Source organism: Takifugu rubripes, chromosome 17 (genome assembly GCF_901000725.2).
Source record: "Takifugu rubripes chromosome 17, fTakRub1.2, whole genome shotgun sequence".
In the NCBI taxonomy this organism is placed as follows: Eukaryota; Metazoa; Chordata; class Actinopteri; order Tetraodontiformes; family Tetraodontidae; genus Takifugu; species Takifugu rubripes.
In genome coordinates this window covers 8034856-8049145 of record NC_042301.1, presented here as the reverse complement: position 1 = coordinate 8049145, position 14290 = coordinate 8034856, and the positions used below count along the sequence as shown (strand labels likewise).

Sequence of the window (14290 nt, the reverse complement as noted above, 5' to 3'; positions counted from 1 at the left end):
TCATAAATAGTGGGCGGTGTTGTAAGGCACCACAACCAACCAAGGCCACAGGTTGAGGCATGAGAACAGCAGCAGGTTTACATTTGGACTCGATGATATGCTTCAGTATCACAATAGATACCTGAGCATGAAACAAATCACCAACTCCTTCCACTCAATTTAAACCTACAACAATCACCATTTTTCACCAGGAAGACCACAACAATGGTTCACGCACTGCAAATAATCCTCCTGCCTTAGGGGTTTGATCAACATAGCCCGTGCTGACCCTCTCCTCATGGCTGACCTGGTTTAAAGCAGCACTGGAGGGTGAAGGAGAAGGTTAGGGTGGCGAATGAGAAGCTTATGAAAGAAAACTAAAAACTTGCATGGCCAGGACTGAAATACAATCTGTGAAGTCTTTAATGTGCATGGCTTAAAATTTCACTGCATCAAACTCTGCATCTAGAGGGAGCAGAACTTTGCTGGGTCCAGGAGTGACCAGTCCCCCGTTGCCCTGGCTGAGGGTTCACTTGCCTCCGACTACACTACCAGACATGGCTACAAGCTTTTCATCGAGCCAGCAGCAGCTGGATCAGAAGCAGTGGTGGCAGGAGCTGAAGCAGGCACTTGATTGGTCATTGTATCATTTTAAAGATGATGCAGACTGCAGATCTAATTAGGCACAGGGCTCAGGAGGGTGTGGGGACACTGGGACTTTCTATACTCAAAAAAGCAGCATGCTTTTACCTTGACTGTTAGAGGTCTTGAACGACCCAGCGCCCTCTGGACCTCTGCTGCAGCCCTCTGCTAAGCTGACTTTAACTAGAATGAAAGAGCAACGACCACTGACCGTCATAACCAGCTCAGGACTGCGGTCCGCCGCTCATCTGCCACACCTGTGGACACACACACTGGCGGCACCAATCAGACGATGACAGTAACCCACAGTATTGGCATTGGCATAGGGAATGGTACTTCTCAAATTGGGGGATTGGAGCAATAAATTTCACTGAAGTTATGCTTTAAGATGCCAAAGAGAGGGACGGGTGGCTGCTCCACGCAGCTGTTAGGCTAGTGGCTACTGTTGTCTCAAACATATTAAACACGGTCATGTGACAATGATTGCATCTCTGACATGAGTAACAAAACATAATCAACACCAATACACAAGTAAATGAACACAGAAGCAGTGATAAGAAATGAAAATTGGTGTGACAGAAAGTGAGGGACCAACCTTTCACCGGTGATGTGCCACGCCTGTGGACAGGCACAAGAGACTTGAATAGGGAAGAGGCGAAGGGATCGCTCTCATTTTATAAAGGACGCCCCAGAAGAAGAAGAACAGGGTGGAGCCCCCAAATTCATGCTGAACATCAAAAATACAGTTGTGAATATAAAGAGATTTTGTGTAGTTAAAAATTGATCCTCCATCACAATTCCTCACTCATGTTATTCCCATTTCTGTAATATTTAAGACCCAGAGAGACACAATCGATGTCACATTGTCTCGACAGTTCTAGAAGAGGGAGATCAGTCCCCCCCCCCCCCCCCCCCCCGCCTTTGTCATTGCAACTTTGACCTGGGAGATTGAAGAGGTAAAGGCAGCTATGGAGGGTCAGCCAGGCCCAACTGTCTGTCCCGACCAGTGTCTGTTTGTTCCCTTAGCATTGAGGTTGGAAGTAAAGAAGTGCGCCCATTTATCAAGGTTAACGTGCCATCCTGGGTGTGAGTGTGTGCTCCTACAAAGTTGTTGGGAGCCCACACTGGACAATGACAGTTTGTCGTTTGGCCAAATTTCTCTCATTGGCCAGCAGAACAAGGGTGCCTAAGCATTTGTGTTTTTGGTGAGAAACCAGAATCATAGCAAATATAAATAAATGAGCCTCAGTTAGTCTTATAAGATGGAAATGGACTCAGACAACTTCACTGTCTCTATGTGGCTCAAAATCAGTGTCAACAAAAAAGATATTAAGCCTTTCAACCGATCCTCCAATCATCATGATGAAGCCACAAAAGCCAACTTCTCTACTCACATCCAGAGATGCAGAGCGTCCAGGGTGGGAAAAAACAATCACCACATCCATCCAGATTCGTAGTCAATGCCGGGGGGGGGGGGGGATCATGATTAGCACCCTGGGGGTTCGGCCCACTTTGGCAAAATCCATATTCTCATGTTGGCCTTTAAGGAATAAACTAGTAAAACTCACCTTCATCTCAGTCGCTCTTAATCCTGCAACTGGTTTTCCATATTCGCCCCTTTAAAAAGGAAAAAGAAAAAAAATATTATTATTTGTTTCTAAAATGTCTGTTTCTTTCTGTGTCGTGGATGTGAAATGGACTGGTTGTCCCAGTTGTGGTAGGATTGGTTGACTTGCAGACAACGGCTCAATAGTTAATCACAGAAGGCAGCAGCAGCTAACAGCTAACAGCTAACAGGAGGATGCAGGTCTGAACAAACACTTGGACAAAACTCTCATTCAGGGACAGAAGGTTGACGAGTTTACCAGGCCTGAGACGAAGAAGAAACGTCCAACGCGGGCAGGATCCAAACCAACTAATCCGTACAAATCAAGTGCTGGAAATCCAGGTATGAAGCAATGAACAATCTGGCCACTCCAGAACCAACTGGCTTCTATCCAGGCTGAGCACCAGGTGAGAAAGTTCACGGCTGATCCGTGGGTGGAGGAGAGGCGTGGTCGGGGAGGCGTGGTCGGGAGAGGCGTGACCGAGAGAGGCGTGGCAGGGAGAGGCGTGGTCGGGGGAGGCGTGGTCGGGAGAGGCGTGACCGAGAGAGCGGAGAGGCGTGGTCGGGGGAGGCGTGGTCGGGAGAGGCGTGACCGAGAGAGGCGTGGCAGGGAGAGGCGTGGTCGGGGGAGGCGTGGTCGGGGGAGGCGTGGTCGGGAGAGGCGTGACCGAGAGAGGCGTGGTCGGGAGAGCGGAGAGGCATGGTCGGGAGAGGCGTGGTCGGGAGAGCGGAGAGGCGTGGTCGGGAGAGGCGTGGTCGGGGAGGCGTGGTCGGGAGAGGTGGTGACGCAGGTTTTCCTCCAGCAACTCACCACTAAGTCAAAAAATTAAGACGTTAGACAGCAACATATTTATAAAAAGAAAGTTATGCTCCCATCCATTGATGAAGAAAAAGGCAAATTAATAAATTAAAAAGAAGAATAAATCTGACAGTTGACCAAATAGTTGGACAGCAATGAAAAACGAGATGAGTCGTCTCACCGTGAATGGAAATGTTGCCTTTCTTGCCCCAGAATTTGACCTGAAGGCGTAGATTTCAATCTTTGCATTCTCAGCCTCTGGACTCCGTTAGACCTGCATGTGAGTATGTGGCACCATGCCATGACCCACGGAACAGCCTCCTGGAGCTGTCCTGAGATTATGGCAGTGGTTTTTGACTTTTTCCCTCCCTGATAATACACCCATGGTGTGTGAATATATGTGAATATATAGTCTATGTTGGTAAACCTGAGAAGCCCACAGAGAACACAGTGGTGGGTCATCTCCACTCTACAGGACTGGAAGTGGTGAAAAGTATTGAGTCATTTGTTTCTTCACAAGCTTCTCTATACGCTTCACTCTGGTATTTCAAAACAAGGCAATTCATTTATTATGGATTAGGACCTAAATTAGGTTGGCGCATCTTGAATGATTTATGCTGCTGACTTTGACTGGCCTGCTGAATCATTAATTACAAGTTTTGGAAATGCTAATTTGTACTTTGATGCACATGAGCATTCCCAAGTTTAAATGAATGCTTGTTTTCATGTGCTGTATAGCCGGACTCTATTCTGACAGCACCGTGCCATCCCAAAAGAACGCTCCCCTCTCAGAATGCTGCTTTACTTGTGGTACCCAGAATCTCCCAAGTAGAAAAGGTGAAGGAGTATTTAGCTACCAGGCTGTGATGATCACCTGATGGGTGTCTGTCCCACAGCTTCTCTTCCTGTCCTATCCTCTTTTTGCTGTAGTTTTTGTTCTTCTCTCACCCCTCCTGCCTCTCGTTGTATCCAGCTACACACATCTTTGACCAACACTCCCACAGGATTGTGTTGACAGGACACAATACAGCCGATCATCAAGGCCATTTGTAGGGTGGTGTCATGAACCAGCTCATGGATCAGACAAAGTAGGGAGAACACACAGGATGGATTTTAGAACAAAGGGAATTTATTGATTGATCAGGCAAAACAACAAACCAAAGCAGAACACCCAAGCAGTCCTGGTGGGAGCCAAGCAAGAGAGTGACTGCCCAGACTGTGGAGCATTTATAGCCCTCACAGCTGATCAGTCCAGGTGAGCTGGATCACCACTTAGCAGCAGTTGGCCCCCCCACTGCCTGCAGAAGGGAGGAGACAACAGAGAGGCAGGCAGAGGAAACACAGCCAGGGTCGTCACAGGTGGTCAGTAGGGTTAGGGGTCAGTAGGGTTAGGGGTCAGTAGGGTTAGTGGTCAGTAGGGTTAGGGGTCAGTAGGGTTAGTGGTTAGTGGTCAGTAGGGTTAGTGGTCAGTAGGGTTAGGGTCAGTAGGGTTAGTGGTCAGTAGGGTTAGGTTAGTGGTCAGTAGGGTTAGGGGTCAGTAGGGTTAGGGGTCAGTAGGGTTAGGGGTCAGTAGGGTTAGTGGTCAGTAGGGTTAGGGGTCAGTAGGGTTAGTGGTCAGTAGGGTTAGGGGTCAGTAAGGTTAAGGGTCAGTAGGGTTAGTGGTCAGTAGGGTTAGGGGTCAGTAGGGTTAGAGGTCAGTAGGGTTAGGGGTCAGTAGGGTTAGGGGTCAGTAGGGACCAGTCTCCTGACCACTGGTCCACCGGGTCATGATCGGGCTCTTTGGTGCCAGTGGTTCTGGTCAGTGCCAGACCACAGGATCTGCTGGCGTAGCTGCTGCACATGCAACTGTTTGAGCCATTTAGGTGACCAAACCAACTGTCAGGGAATTGCTGTCGTATAGTCACTGACTGAGTTTCGTCACGTAACTGCATAGAAAGCTGTCCCGGGGGGGTTAACAACAAATTGGCGATGATTGAAAGTGGACCAGCAGGAGAGAACCTGGAGGCAGCCCTGCCCAGCCTGGAAGGAAACAGACAAGAGAAGACACAGGGGGGGCACCCGGGAACCCCTAACACTCTTCTCCAGGCTGTGGTCATCCCTCCGCCTTGTACACCATTTTCTTCCACACGTCTGCCTTCCACTTAACTGTCTATGAATGTGCTTTGAGACAGCACTAGCTTCGTTTGCTAGCACTTTTTGTGCACACTCTGTGTCTACAATACTCAAGTTTTTCAGAGTATTTTTAATTTTCTGAAAATTGAACTTTCTTCTCCACCTTTCCTGACTTATTTCCCCTGAACCTTCTGCATCTCCTCCCATAAACCTTTCATCCCCCTCAAGTTCGACATCCTATTTCTTGAACAGCAGCATTTTGTACTATGTGGTCTCCCAGCAAGGTTCTCTGGCACAGTCAAAGGAGGACACCAACACGACCTTCTGCTATCTGCTCAGCCCTGTTCGTTTTGTCCTCTGATCACCAGTACCAGAATTCTTCAGTGACCGGATGTTGCTAATCATCCTGAGCTTTCACCGGAACTACATCACCGTCTCTCGCGCGAATTGGCCCATAACGAGAATCTCGTTGTCTCACCTCTTCCGGGATTGTTTATCGCAATGGCAGACAAACAGAATGCTAACAAAAGGTGAGAGTGATCACCTTGACAACCGAGACTCGAGTCAATATCAGACAAATAAAAAAGTACACGTCTAAATGTAAAATGATCGTGAAGCCAGTAGCAGCGTATTTGTACCGTATTTGAAAACCCCTTGATTGATTATTTCGCTTAGATTGCTAACTTTTTTGTCCACTTTATCTTCAGTGTCAAAATCGCTACTGGAGCCGTAGTTTGCGTCGAAAGCGAAATCAGAGGAGATGTGACCATAGGTAAGATGTTCTTCGTGGGAAGAGTAAATCTAACAGATGCCTTAACTATAATGCTGTGTCTGCATTGTTGTTCAGGACCGAGGACGGTAGTACACCCCAAAGCTCGGATCATCGCAGACGCCGGACCCATCATCATTGGAGAGGGCAATTTAATTGAAGAGCAAGCTTTGATTATTAATAGGTCATTTATGATTTGTACTTACAAGTCAAGTCCCACGGTCATAGTCCCACGGTCATTGATTGATTGGTCTTCCTTAAAGATACCCAGAGAACATCTCTCCGGATGATGAGGTCCAACCAAAGACGATGATCGTTGGCATGAACAATGTGTTTGAAGTTGGCTGTGGTATCCTCTTTTGATCGGCATCGCAATTCCCCACATTTCAAACACATTTGCCTTAACTGCAACCCAACAGTGTCACAAGCCCTGAAAATTGGGGACAACAATGTAATTGAGTCTAAAGGTGAGGCATTTGCATTCTTCTCCGTTTGTGCAGGCATTTCTGTGGAGAAATGTGGAACATCGGCCGACTTTTCTAACAATATCAACTCTTTATTGTCCAGCTGATGTTGGAAGGAATGTGATCCTCACCAATGGTTGCATCATTGGAGCTTTCTGTCAGGTCAACACCTGTGAAGTCATTCCTGAAAACACTGTAATTTATGGTTCTGGGTGTATGAGGCGGGTCCAGATGGAGAGACCACAGGTACAGACACGAGGCTTCTCGCCCTTCTTGATGCAGAGCTTTCCATCAGGAGCGCGGCCTTTTCCTGTCTCACTAGCTTTTCTTTCTTGCAGCCCCAGACGCTGCAGCTCGACTTTCTGATGAAGATTTTGCCGAACTACCACCATTTGAAGAAAACAGTAAAAGCAGGACATCATCCTTGCTAAACTTTTGCCTTCTTTTAAAGGCACATTGTAAAAGTTTAAGAATACCATATTTAAATGGATCCTACAGGAAATGGAGCATAATTGTAATTATATTGTATGAACCTAACTTTGGTGTCCTTTCTACTAAATATTTTGAACTGTCTTTGTATCCTTATCGCTCAGCATCAAGTCTTTTTCTATGGTCGGACACTGATGTAACAATGTCTCAAACAATGGCTTCATTATAATATAAAACAATGCACATGTAACAGGATTATGGAAAATGCCTTAGACAAAAACCAATAACTGGTCATAAATGTCCAAATGAAAGGAATAAAATTGGACATGACAGGATGGATCACTGACACAGGTGTGGTTACACACAACTAACTAGATCTAACTCATTTTCCCACTTTCAGCTTCACAGCAGTTTCTATCCTCACTCATTGTTCAAGATCAGTCAACAGAAACACGTCCCTTTATTGAGTAAATGGTCATTTCTGGTGGGCATTTTTATCAATGACCAAGTGAAATATAAAACTACACAATCATTTATTAAAAGAAAATTGTCCATCACTGCATTGAGCCATGGAAAAGAATGTCAAGAGTGTTCAGAGCTGGGTGACATGACTAATTTGATGTCTTCGATGGTCTTTTATAGACATTGGAACCAAAACCGGTGACCTTACTAAACTACAAACGGGAACTAGTCAAGCCTCATTGTATTTACAGAGTGTACATTGGAAACAGCCTGGTGGGTTTATTTTTTCACAGGAACTCCCTCGGAATAATCCTCCAGGATACCTGCCAGGTGGTTGTTGTGGGTCTTGAACTGTCTCTTCCTCTGAACGCCCTGTTTTTTCCTCTTCTGAATGGGCAACTGATGAGCAGAGAACACAGATCCATAACTTGATATTTGAAAGCCTTTAGAAAGCCTCAGAAAACATGGTGGGGGCTGTGATCACCTTCTTGGGCCCAGTTTCCTGCATTGAGGAAATGCCTTGTTTATTCAGGTACTCCTCAATCTTTTCTTCATCTATGGAATCAACTGGAACGCTCCGCCACAGTTTCTGGAACTCTGCGATTTATTCAAGAAAATGACTGAGCACGCTAATAAAGCTAATACAGCGTTAGCTTTGTAAAGGTGCAGGGCATGACTCAATCACACATTAAAGAGAAATACTGGAATAAACTCGCTCTAATAACAGCAACCATACTAGAACAATAATACATTCAGAAAAAGGAATAACTACGTATGTTTTCTGTGATTATCTTTAATATTCACATCATAATAAATAAAGATTTGTTGTTTCACGAGCTTTGTTTTAACTTAACTTATTTAAGATTTCTACTCGCCTTCATCGACTGTGAACTGACAGTGTTTATCGTTATAGAACAGGATCTTCTTTTTATCCGGTCTTGTCACAAAGATGATTTGATCTCCTAAAGCCTGTGAACAAATAATGTTTAATCACGGTAGCAAACTTGTTCCATTGCAACTTTATTCACTTCAGCTGCTCTCGGACAGCAAAGCCGCCTCCACAGCAGATGTGTGCAGCAGTTCTCAGTAAATGGCAGCTTTGAATAGACGGACGGAGTCACCTTGATGGCCTTGGCCGAGTTAGGGAGCCCTTCCTCCACGTCGTCAAGCAGGACTCCTCCTAAACCCAACTGGTCGTGCTTGTCCAGCAGTCTCAGCAACGCCTTCTTGTCCTTCAGGTTGTACTTGGGCTTGAAGCCATACGTCCCATCCCGCACTTCAATTTTCGGATTATTGACCAGTGCCTCAATTGGACAGAAGACAAAGCAAATATGTCCATATATGTCAGAACTTTCCAAAAATACAGCAGCATCCTCACTCATTATGTCTCCAATGTACATATATGGGTGGATTTGGCAGGTAGCAGCTTTGGCTTTGCATTAATGAGGTGTTTGTGTAAACAATACAGAATCTACCTCATTCATGAGCCACTGTTTCTGTTTCAAGGTGATGTCCAGTAGTTTGGTCTCATCCAGAATCTCATCCAGAGTCAGGAAATGTGTATCACCGTTCTGGTGCCTTGTCTGAGGATCAAGCACAGAAACCCCGGCATTGAGTGCCAACAAACTCCTGAACTCATTACACGCCTTACATCCAACGGTCACGACTAGTTCAGGCTTAACTAGCAGCAGTTGACAGACAGGTCACACATTTCGAACTAAACTGCTGGTTAATTCCCTAACAATAACCTCAGCACTCACTCAGGTGAAGCTTTTGTTTTAACTTTGATAACCCTAACAGAAGAAGGGGGTTAGGGTTAGGGGACGTCCCAGAGACAGACCTTCATGTAGTTGACTATTTTGGCGAGACATCCGAACCTGTAGCCCGAGCTTGTCTTGATGTTAAAGTTGCTGCTAGAATCTGGAATGCAAAAGAAAAATGGGAAATTAGGAAGATGAATGTGCTTAAATGACCATTTAAGTGTGGGATGCATAGATTTGATCTTTGTTCATACAGAAGCTGCCAAACTGGACTTTGATGACTGAAGTGCAACACTGAGCTTAAAGACGTGGAACTCTCCCCTCGTTACTGGGATGGTCTCATTAGGAATCTGCTCATGTTCATCACATAGAGCCAAACCCAAGACAAAGAGAATGATTATGACGCAACACTATTGTTTTCATTTTGTATTAATGCTAGAAGAACAATGGCGTGCTAATGCTCGTTAGAGGGTTAGGGTTAAGGTTAGAGGGTTAAGGTTAGGGTTAGAGGGTTAGGGTTAGGGTCAGGGTCAGGGTCAGGGTTAGGGTTAAGGTTAGGGTTAGAGTCAGGGTCAGTGTCAGGGTTAGTAGGGTCAGGGTCAGGGTTAGTAAGGTCAGGGTCAGGGTTAGTAAGGTCAGGGTCAGGGTTAGGGTTAGTAGGGTCAGGGTCAGGGTTAGGGTTAGTAGGGTCAGGGTCAGGGTTCCACACACCATCACGCCACAGAAGATCCACGGGGATCCTCCAGGAGGATCTCGTGTTGAAATGTACTGGTGTGATTAGTATGGGTTGTGTAATTGTCATCATGGTCGGCATGGTAACCAGCAACATTGAGGGATTGTGGTTATTCGTCTGACTAACATATATGTTATGGAGGGCGTATACGGGATGCAAAGGAAAGTAGCTCTCCCATTTTTTGTTGACCACGGTTTCACCTCGTCACCTTAATATCTACATCTTTATTGACGTCGTCTCCTATTTCTTTTCCCCTTTTGCTATGCTTGGAATTTTATTAAAATAAACCTTGTTAAATGAACTGTGGACTTATTTTTGTGTCACAAAAAAGCTTTAATTTTCTCCTGTTGAAAGGCAGCTGCAACAACTAGCAGTGGAGTTTGGGACAAGACTCGCCTGAAATGTATAGATATCATATTACATGTTCGACAAGTCTTACCAGCACCCACTTTGGACCCTGAGGAGCTCTCCTTGTCAACTTTGGGCTTCTTCTTCTTGTGCGATCCAGAATCGGAGCTTGTTGGCCTCTTTTCTACAGCTGGAGTAGAAAGAGCCCTTTTTTTGAAGAGCTCCCTCTCCCTCAATAATGATGGATCCATACTGAATGAAAAGGGCCAAAATATTAACAACAAGAAAGGATCTAAAAGTAAATGGAAAAAGAAATAAAGCCTGTTTTAATGTAAACCATACATAGGATCTTACAAGGAGCTGCAGTTTAAAAGGGCCGGAGAGGCCACGCACCTACGTCATCTTTGTACCGCCATGTTAGAAGGAAAAGTAATAACGGCACTTCTGCTGCAAATAATTCCCAATTTACCCATGAAATGGCAACGTTGTCCTCTCCAGTGAGATCAGCCACTTCAGCAGAGAAGCAACTAATGATTACTTTCATCACAAAGGGCTGGAAGTTGAGCTGCAGGCTGGTCTCTGCAGCCGCCCAGCCGACTGGACCTGGGACCCACTGCTGTTTTCCACATGTGGCTACGCTGCCTTGGCCTGTAGCCCCTCTGTAGCCCTCTGTAGCCCTCTGTAGCCCTCTGTAGCCCTCTGTAGCCCCTCTGTAGCCCTCTGTAGCCCCTCTGTAGCCCTCTGTAGCCCTCTGTAGCCCCTCTGTAGCCCCTCTGTAGCCCCTCTGTAGCCCCTCTGTAGCCCCTCTGTAGCCCTCTCTGTAGCCCCTCTGTAGCCCTCTGTAGCCTCTCTGTAGCCCCTCTGTAGCCTCTGTAGCCCTCTGTAGCCCCTCTGTAGCCCTCTGTAGCCCCTCTGTAGCCCCCCTGTAGCCCTCTGTAGCCTCTCTGTAGCCCTCTGTAGCCCCTCTGTAGCCCCTCTGTAGCCCCTCTGTAGCCTCTCTGTAGCCCCTCTGTAGCCTCTCTGTAGCCCTCTGTAGCCCCTCTGTAGCCCTCTGTAGCCCCTCTGTAGCCCTCTGTAGCCCTCTGTAGCCCCTCTGTAGCCCCTCTGTAGACCCTCTGTAGCCCCTCTGTAGCCCTCTGTGCCCTCTGTAGCCCCTCTGTAGCCCCCCTGTAGCCCTCTGTAGCCCCTCTGTAGCCCTCTGTAGCCACTCTATAGCCCTCTGTGCCCTCTGTAGCCCTCTGTAGCCCCTCTGTAGCCCTCTGTGCCCTCTGTAGCCCCTCTGTAGCCCCTCTGTGCCCTCTGTAGCCCTCTGTAGCCACTCTATAGCCCTCTGTGCCCTCTGTAGCCCCTCTGTAGCCCTCTGTAGCCCCTCTGTAGCCCTCTGTAGCCCCTCTGTGCCCTCTGTAGCCCCTCTGTAGCCCCTCTGTGCCCTCTGTAGCCCTCTGTAGCCACTCTATAGCCCTCTGTGCCCTCTGTAGCCCCTCTGTAGCCCTCTGTAGCCCCTCTGTAGCCCCTCTGTAGCCCTCTGTAGCCCCTCTGTAGCCCTCTGTGCCCTCTGTAGCCCTCTGTAGCCCCTCTGTAGCCCTCTGTAGCCCCTCTGTAGCCCCTCTGTGCCCTCTGTAGCCCCCCTGTAGCCCTCTGTAGCCCCTCTGTAGCCCTCTGTAGCCCCTCTGTAGCCCTCTGTAGCCCCTCTGTAGCCCTCTGACAGCTAGCATGTTTCCAGGTTCGGCTCCAGAAACCGACAGTGGATGTAGACTAAACACACGAGTTCACAATGTCATTTCTCCAGTTTGGTGGGATTTATTTTGTATTTACAAATGATTCAATGAAAACTATTTTACAAGATAAATGTATACAGCTGTTTATCATATGGACGAAACAAAATAAATGAATGCGTGTCCACAGCGAGTATGCAGTTGCTGCACGATCAGACATCAGGTGCGTTTACGTGCATAAATTAATAAATGAAAATGCACATGGACGTCGTAGCTCGAGCAGAATCGGCCGTTTGAATGTAGCCGGACCGCAGCCACAATTCAACCGCTGCAAACTGCTCTGCACGTGCACGTGATCTGTGATTGCATGATCCATCTTAACAGGTGCAGGTGCAACACTAGTGCAGACCATCCTAGGCAAACGGTGCCTCACCACGGAGAAGTGGGCGATGCTGCTCGTGTGCTGGTGCACGAGACGCTTGCATGAAGGCAAAGCCCAACCGTGTATAAGCAGTTTGCAGTGGTCAGTTTATGGGTGGAGACCAACCACGTCGCTCCCTCGAGGGGACGATTTACACCGTCTGGCTTTGTTGGGCGGCAAACACCCTGTACGTCACCACAGCCCATAAAGAATTAGCCAGCGCGGTAGCAGCCAGGGCTTCACCAACAGCAGTGATGGATGAGTCAACACATCAGATAATTCGCCTGTGAATCAGCATCCTGGCGGTCTTGGCGCCCTTGCCATGATTCAACATCAGGGAAATGAAGCTCATGCACAGTTCACATGCGCCACCTCGCCATCTACCTGCTCTCATAAGTTGAATCGCAACCACGGCTGGCAGTCCGGCTATATTTGGATTAGTCTGGGCTATGCCGCATTTTATATAATCAAATTACCGCAGAAATTTGCTTTTCTTGTGTGCATGTAAAGGCGGCAAGAGTAAAATCTGAAGCACCAACACATGTAATTAGCAATTAGGACTTAGAATTCACAGCTTACTGAATGAATGTTGGCGGGTTTATGGATGCGCCAGAGTTGCTGCTGAAGCTGACTGCACAAGTAAGGCACAGTTCCAGAGGACAGCTATGTCTGCCTATCTATCGCCAGTCTGTCACTCCTGGCTTTCTGTTCTGCAGAGTAGGGAGATATCAACAGAATAATTAAGCATACTGGTAGGGTAGAATGACATTTAACCTAATAGATGGCTCCTCTGTACTTAACTACTTGCACTACTACACTACCTATTCGACCCTATACCTCATGATCTCACAACACCATTTTCCCCTCCTAATGTAATGGATTAATAAACTGCAACGTTTGCTACATAGTCGCAGAAAGCCACCTATTTTAGCTCAACGGATGGCAGTTGGTTTCCGTTGAATTAAAAAGAAACATATTTATGATGACCCAAAGCAACAGTTTTCACAATGTTCCATCATTTCCGTCTAACATGGCGGCATAAATCGGACTTCCGGCTTTGATGACGTAACACGCACAGCATGGAATGCTATACAATGATATATATTTTCAAAATTTTCTTTATTAAAGACGCAAAACTCACTGGCACAAATCCTATACTGCAATGGGTTCAAAAGGCTTTAGATAACTGGAAAAAGTATAAACAATTAAAAACTGAATCATATCTGTTACAATAAATTACATATTAGATTACATATATACATCAAGAGTTTCGTTAGCCGTGGCTAACTTATAGGCCATGTAGCTAATTTGTTAGACCAATATTAAGTAGTGGATATTAAACCTAAATCAACTGGAAAAATATCGGCTAAATTTGTGATTTTTTCCATGCGCGAGTAAATGTCTGTGCGATTGTGTAAACGATGAAACAGTTGGGTGGAACAAGCGTTGACTAACAACCATTTTTTTGTGAAATGCCTCGTAAATACAAATTGTACCTTGTGTCACCGATCGTGCCGGTCTTGTGCCGGTCTTGTGCACCAGGCTCTGCGCTTTAACTTGTTGCTTTAATGCGAACCGCTTTTATCAACCCAAACGGTTCTGTTGTCACTGGCCAACCATCACCGTCTTCTTCTGTGGTTTTATGGCGCTTGGCAAACAGCTAACAGGTGCATTACCGCCACCTTCTGGACCGGAGTGTGCAGCGCTACATTCGTTTCACCAAGTCCCGTTCTTCACTTCTAAAAATAAAAAATCGCCCTAAATGTAACATCCTCTTCGATAACTGTTAAATTAACCGGTACCTTAGTTCTCTCGTGGCCTTTTTAGGGGGAATCTCTCCTCCTGGTACCTTGGACACTGGAAGAGGGAATTTACCACCGTTTCCCGAAACCCACAATGTTCACACTTTCGGTACCATAAATAAATGTGCTATTTGTGATGATCATATTCTGCTGCTCTTATTTGGTTTATTGGCGTGTGGCATCCAATCAAAGAAATCACGTTACTTACAGTGCTGGAGTGTGTTTCTTCACTCTTGAATACATTTTAGA

The 14290-nt window shown here is 46.5% G+C and overlaps 2 protein-coding genes and 1 long non-coding RNA gene across 5 annotated transcripts; 1 reads left to right on the top strand and 2 right to left on the bottom strand.

The window, feature by feature from the left end:
• Positions 1 to 1969: 1969 nt before the first annotated feature.
• On the bottom strand, positions 1970 to 2606 carry LOC105418306 (uncharacterized). Its single transcript, XR_965579.1, has 3 exons — positions 2487 to 2606; positions 2190 to 2238; positions 1970 to 2007 (listed from the first exon to the last, which is right to left on the bottom strand). It is a non-coding gene; the product is annotated as an uncharacterized lncRNA (long non-coding RNA).
• Positions 2607 to 5537: 2931 nt separating this feature from the next.
• LOC115253200 (dynactin subunit 6-like) lies at positions 5538 to 6956 on the top strand. The gene is made up of 7 exons (XM_029850372.1): positions 5538 to 5668; positions 5846 to 5910; positions 5986 to 6091; positions 6171 to 6256; positions 6327 to 6374; positions 6475 to 6617; positions 6710 to 6956. The coding sequence occupies exons 1-7, from the start codon at positions 5640 to 5642 to the stop codon at positions 6800 to 6802; spliced, it is 570 nt and encodes a 189-aa protein (XP_029706232.1). The 5' UTR covers positions 5538 to 5639; the 3' UTR covers positions 6803 to 6956.
• A 276-nt stretch (positions 6957 to 7232) lies between these two features.
• LOC101077524 (general transcription factor IIE subunit 2) lies at positions 7233 to 13894 on the bottom strand. 3 transcript variants are annotated; one of them, XM_029850371.1, is made up of 9 exons: positions 13736 to 13894; positions 12819 to 12949; positions 10195 to 10355; positions 9103 to 9182; positions 8738 to 8845; positions 8384 to 8566; positions 8138 to 8231; positions 7747 to 7859; positions 7233 to 7661 (listed from the first exon to the last, which is right to left on the bottom strand). In XM_029850371.1, the coding sequence occupies exons 3-9, from the start codon at positions 10352 to 10354 to the stop codon at positions 7542 to 7544; spliced, it is 858 nt and encodes a 285-aa protein (XP_029706231.1). In that variant the 5' UTR covers position 10355; positions 12819 to 12949; positions 13736 to 13894; the 3' UTR covers positions 7233 to 7541. The 3 variants fall into 3 exon arrangements, with proteins under 3 accessions (XP_029706231.1, XP_029706230.1, XP_003976598.1); XM_029850370.1 differs by lacking the exon at positions 12819 to 12949 and having other exon boundaries at positions 10195 to 10395; XM_003976549.3 differs by lacking the exon at positions 12819 to 12949.
• Positions 13895 to 14290: the final 396 nt, after the last annotated feature.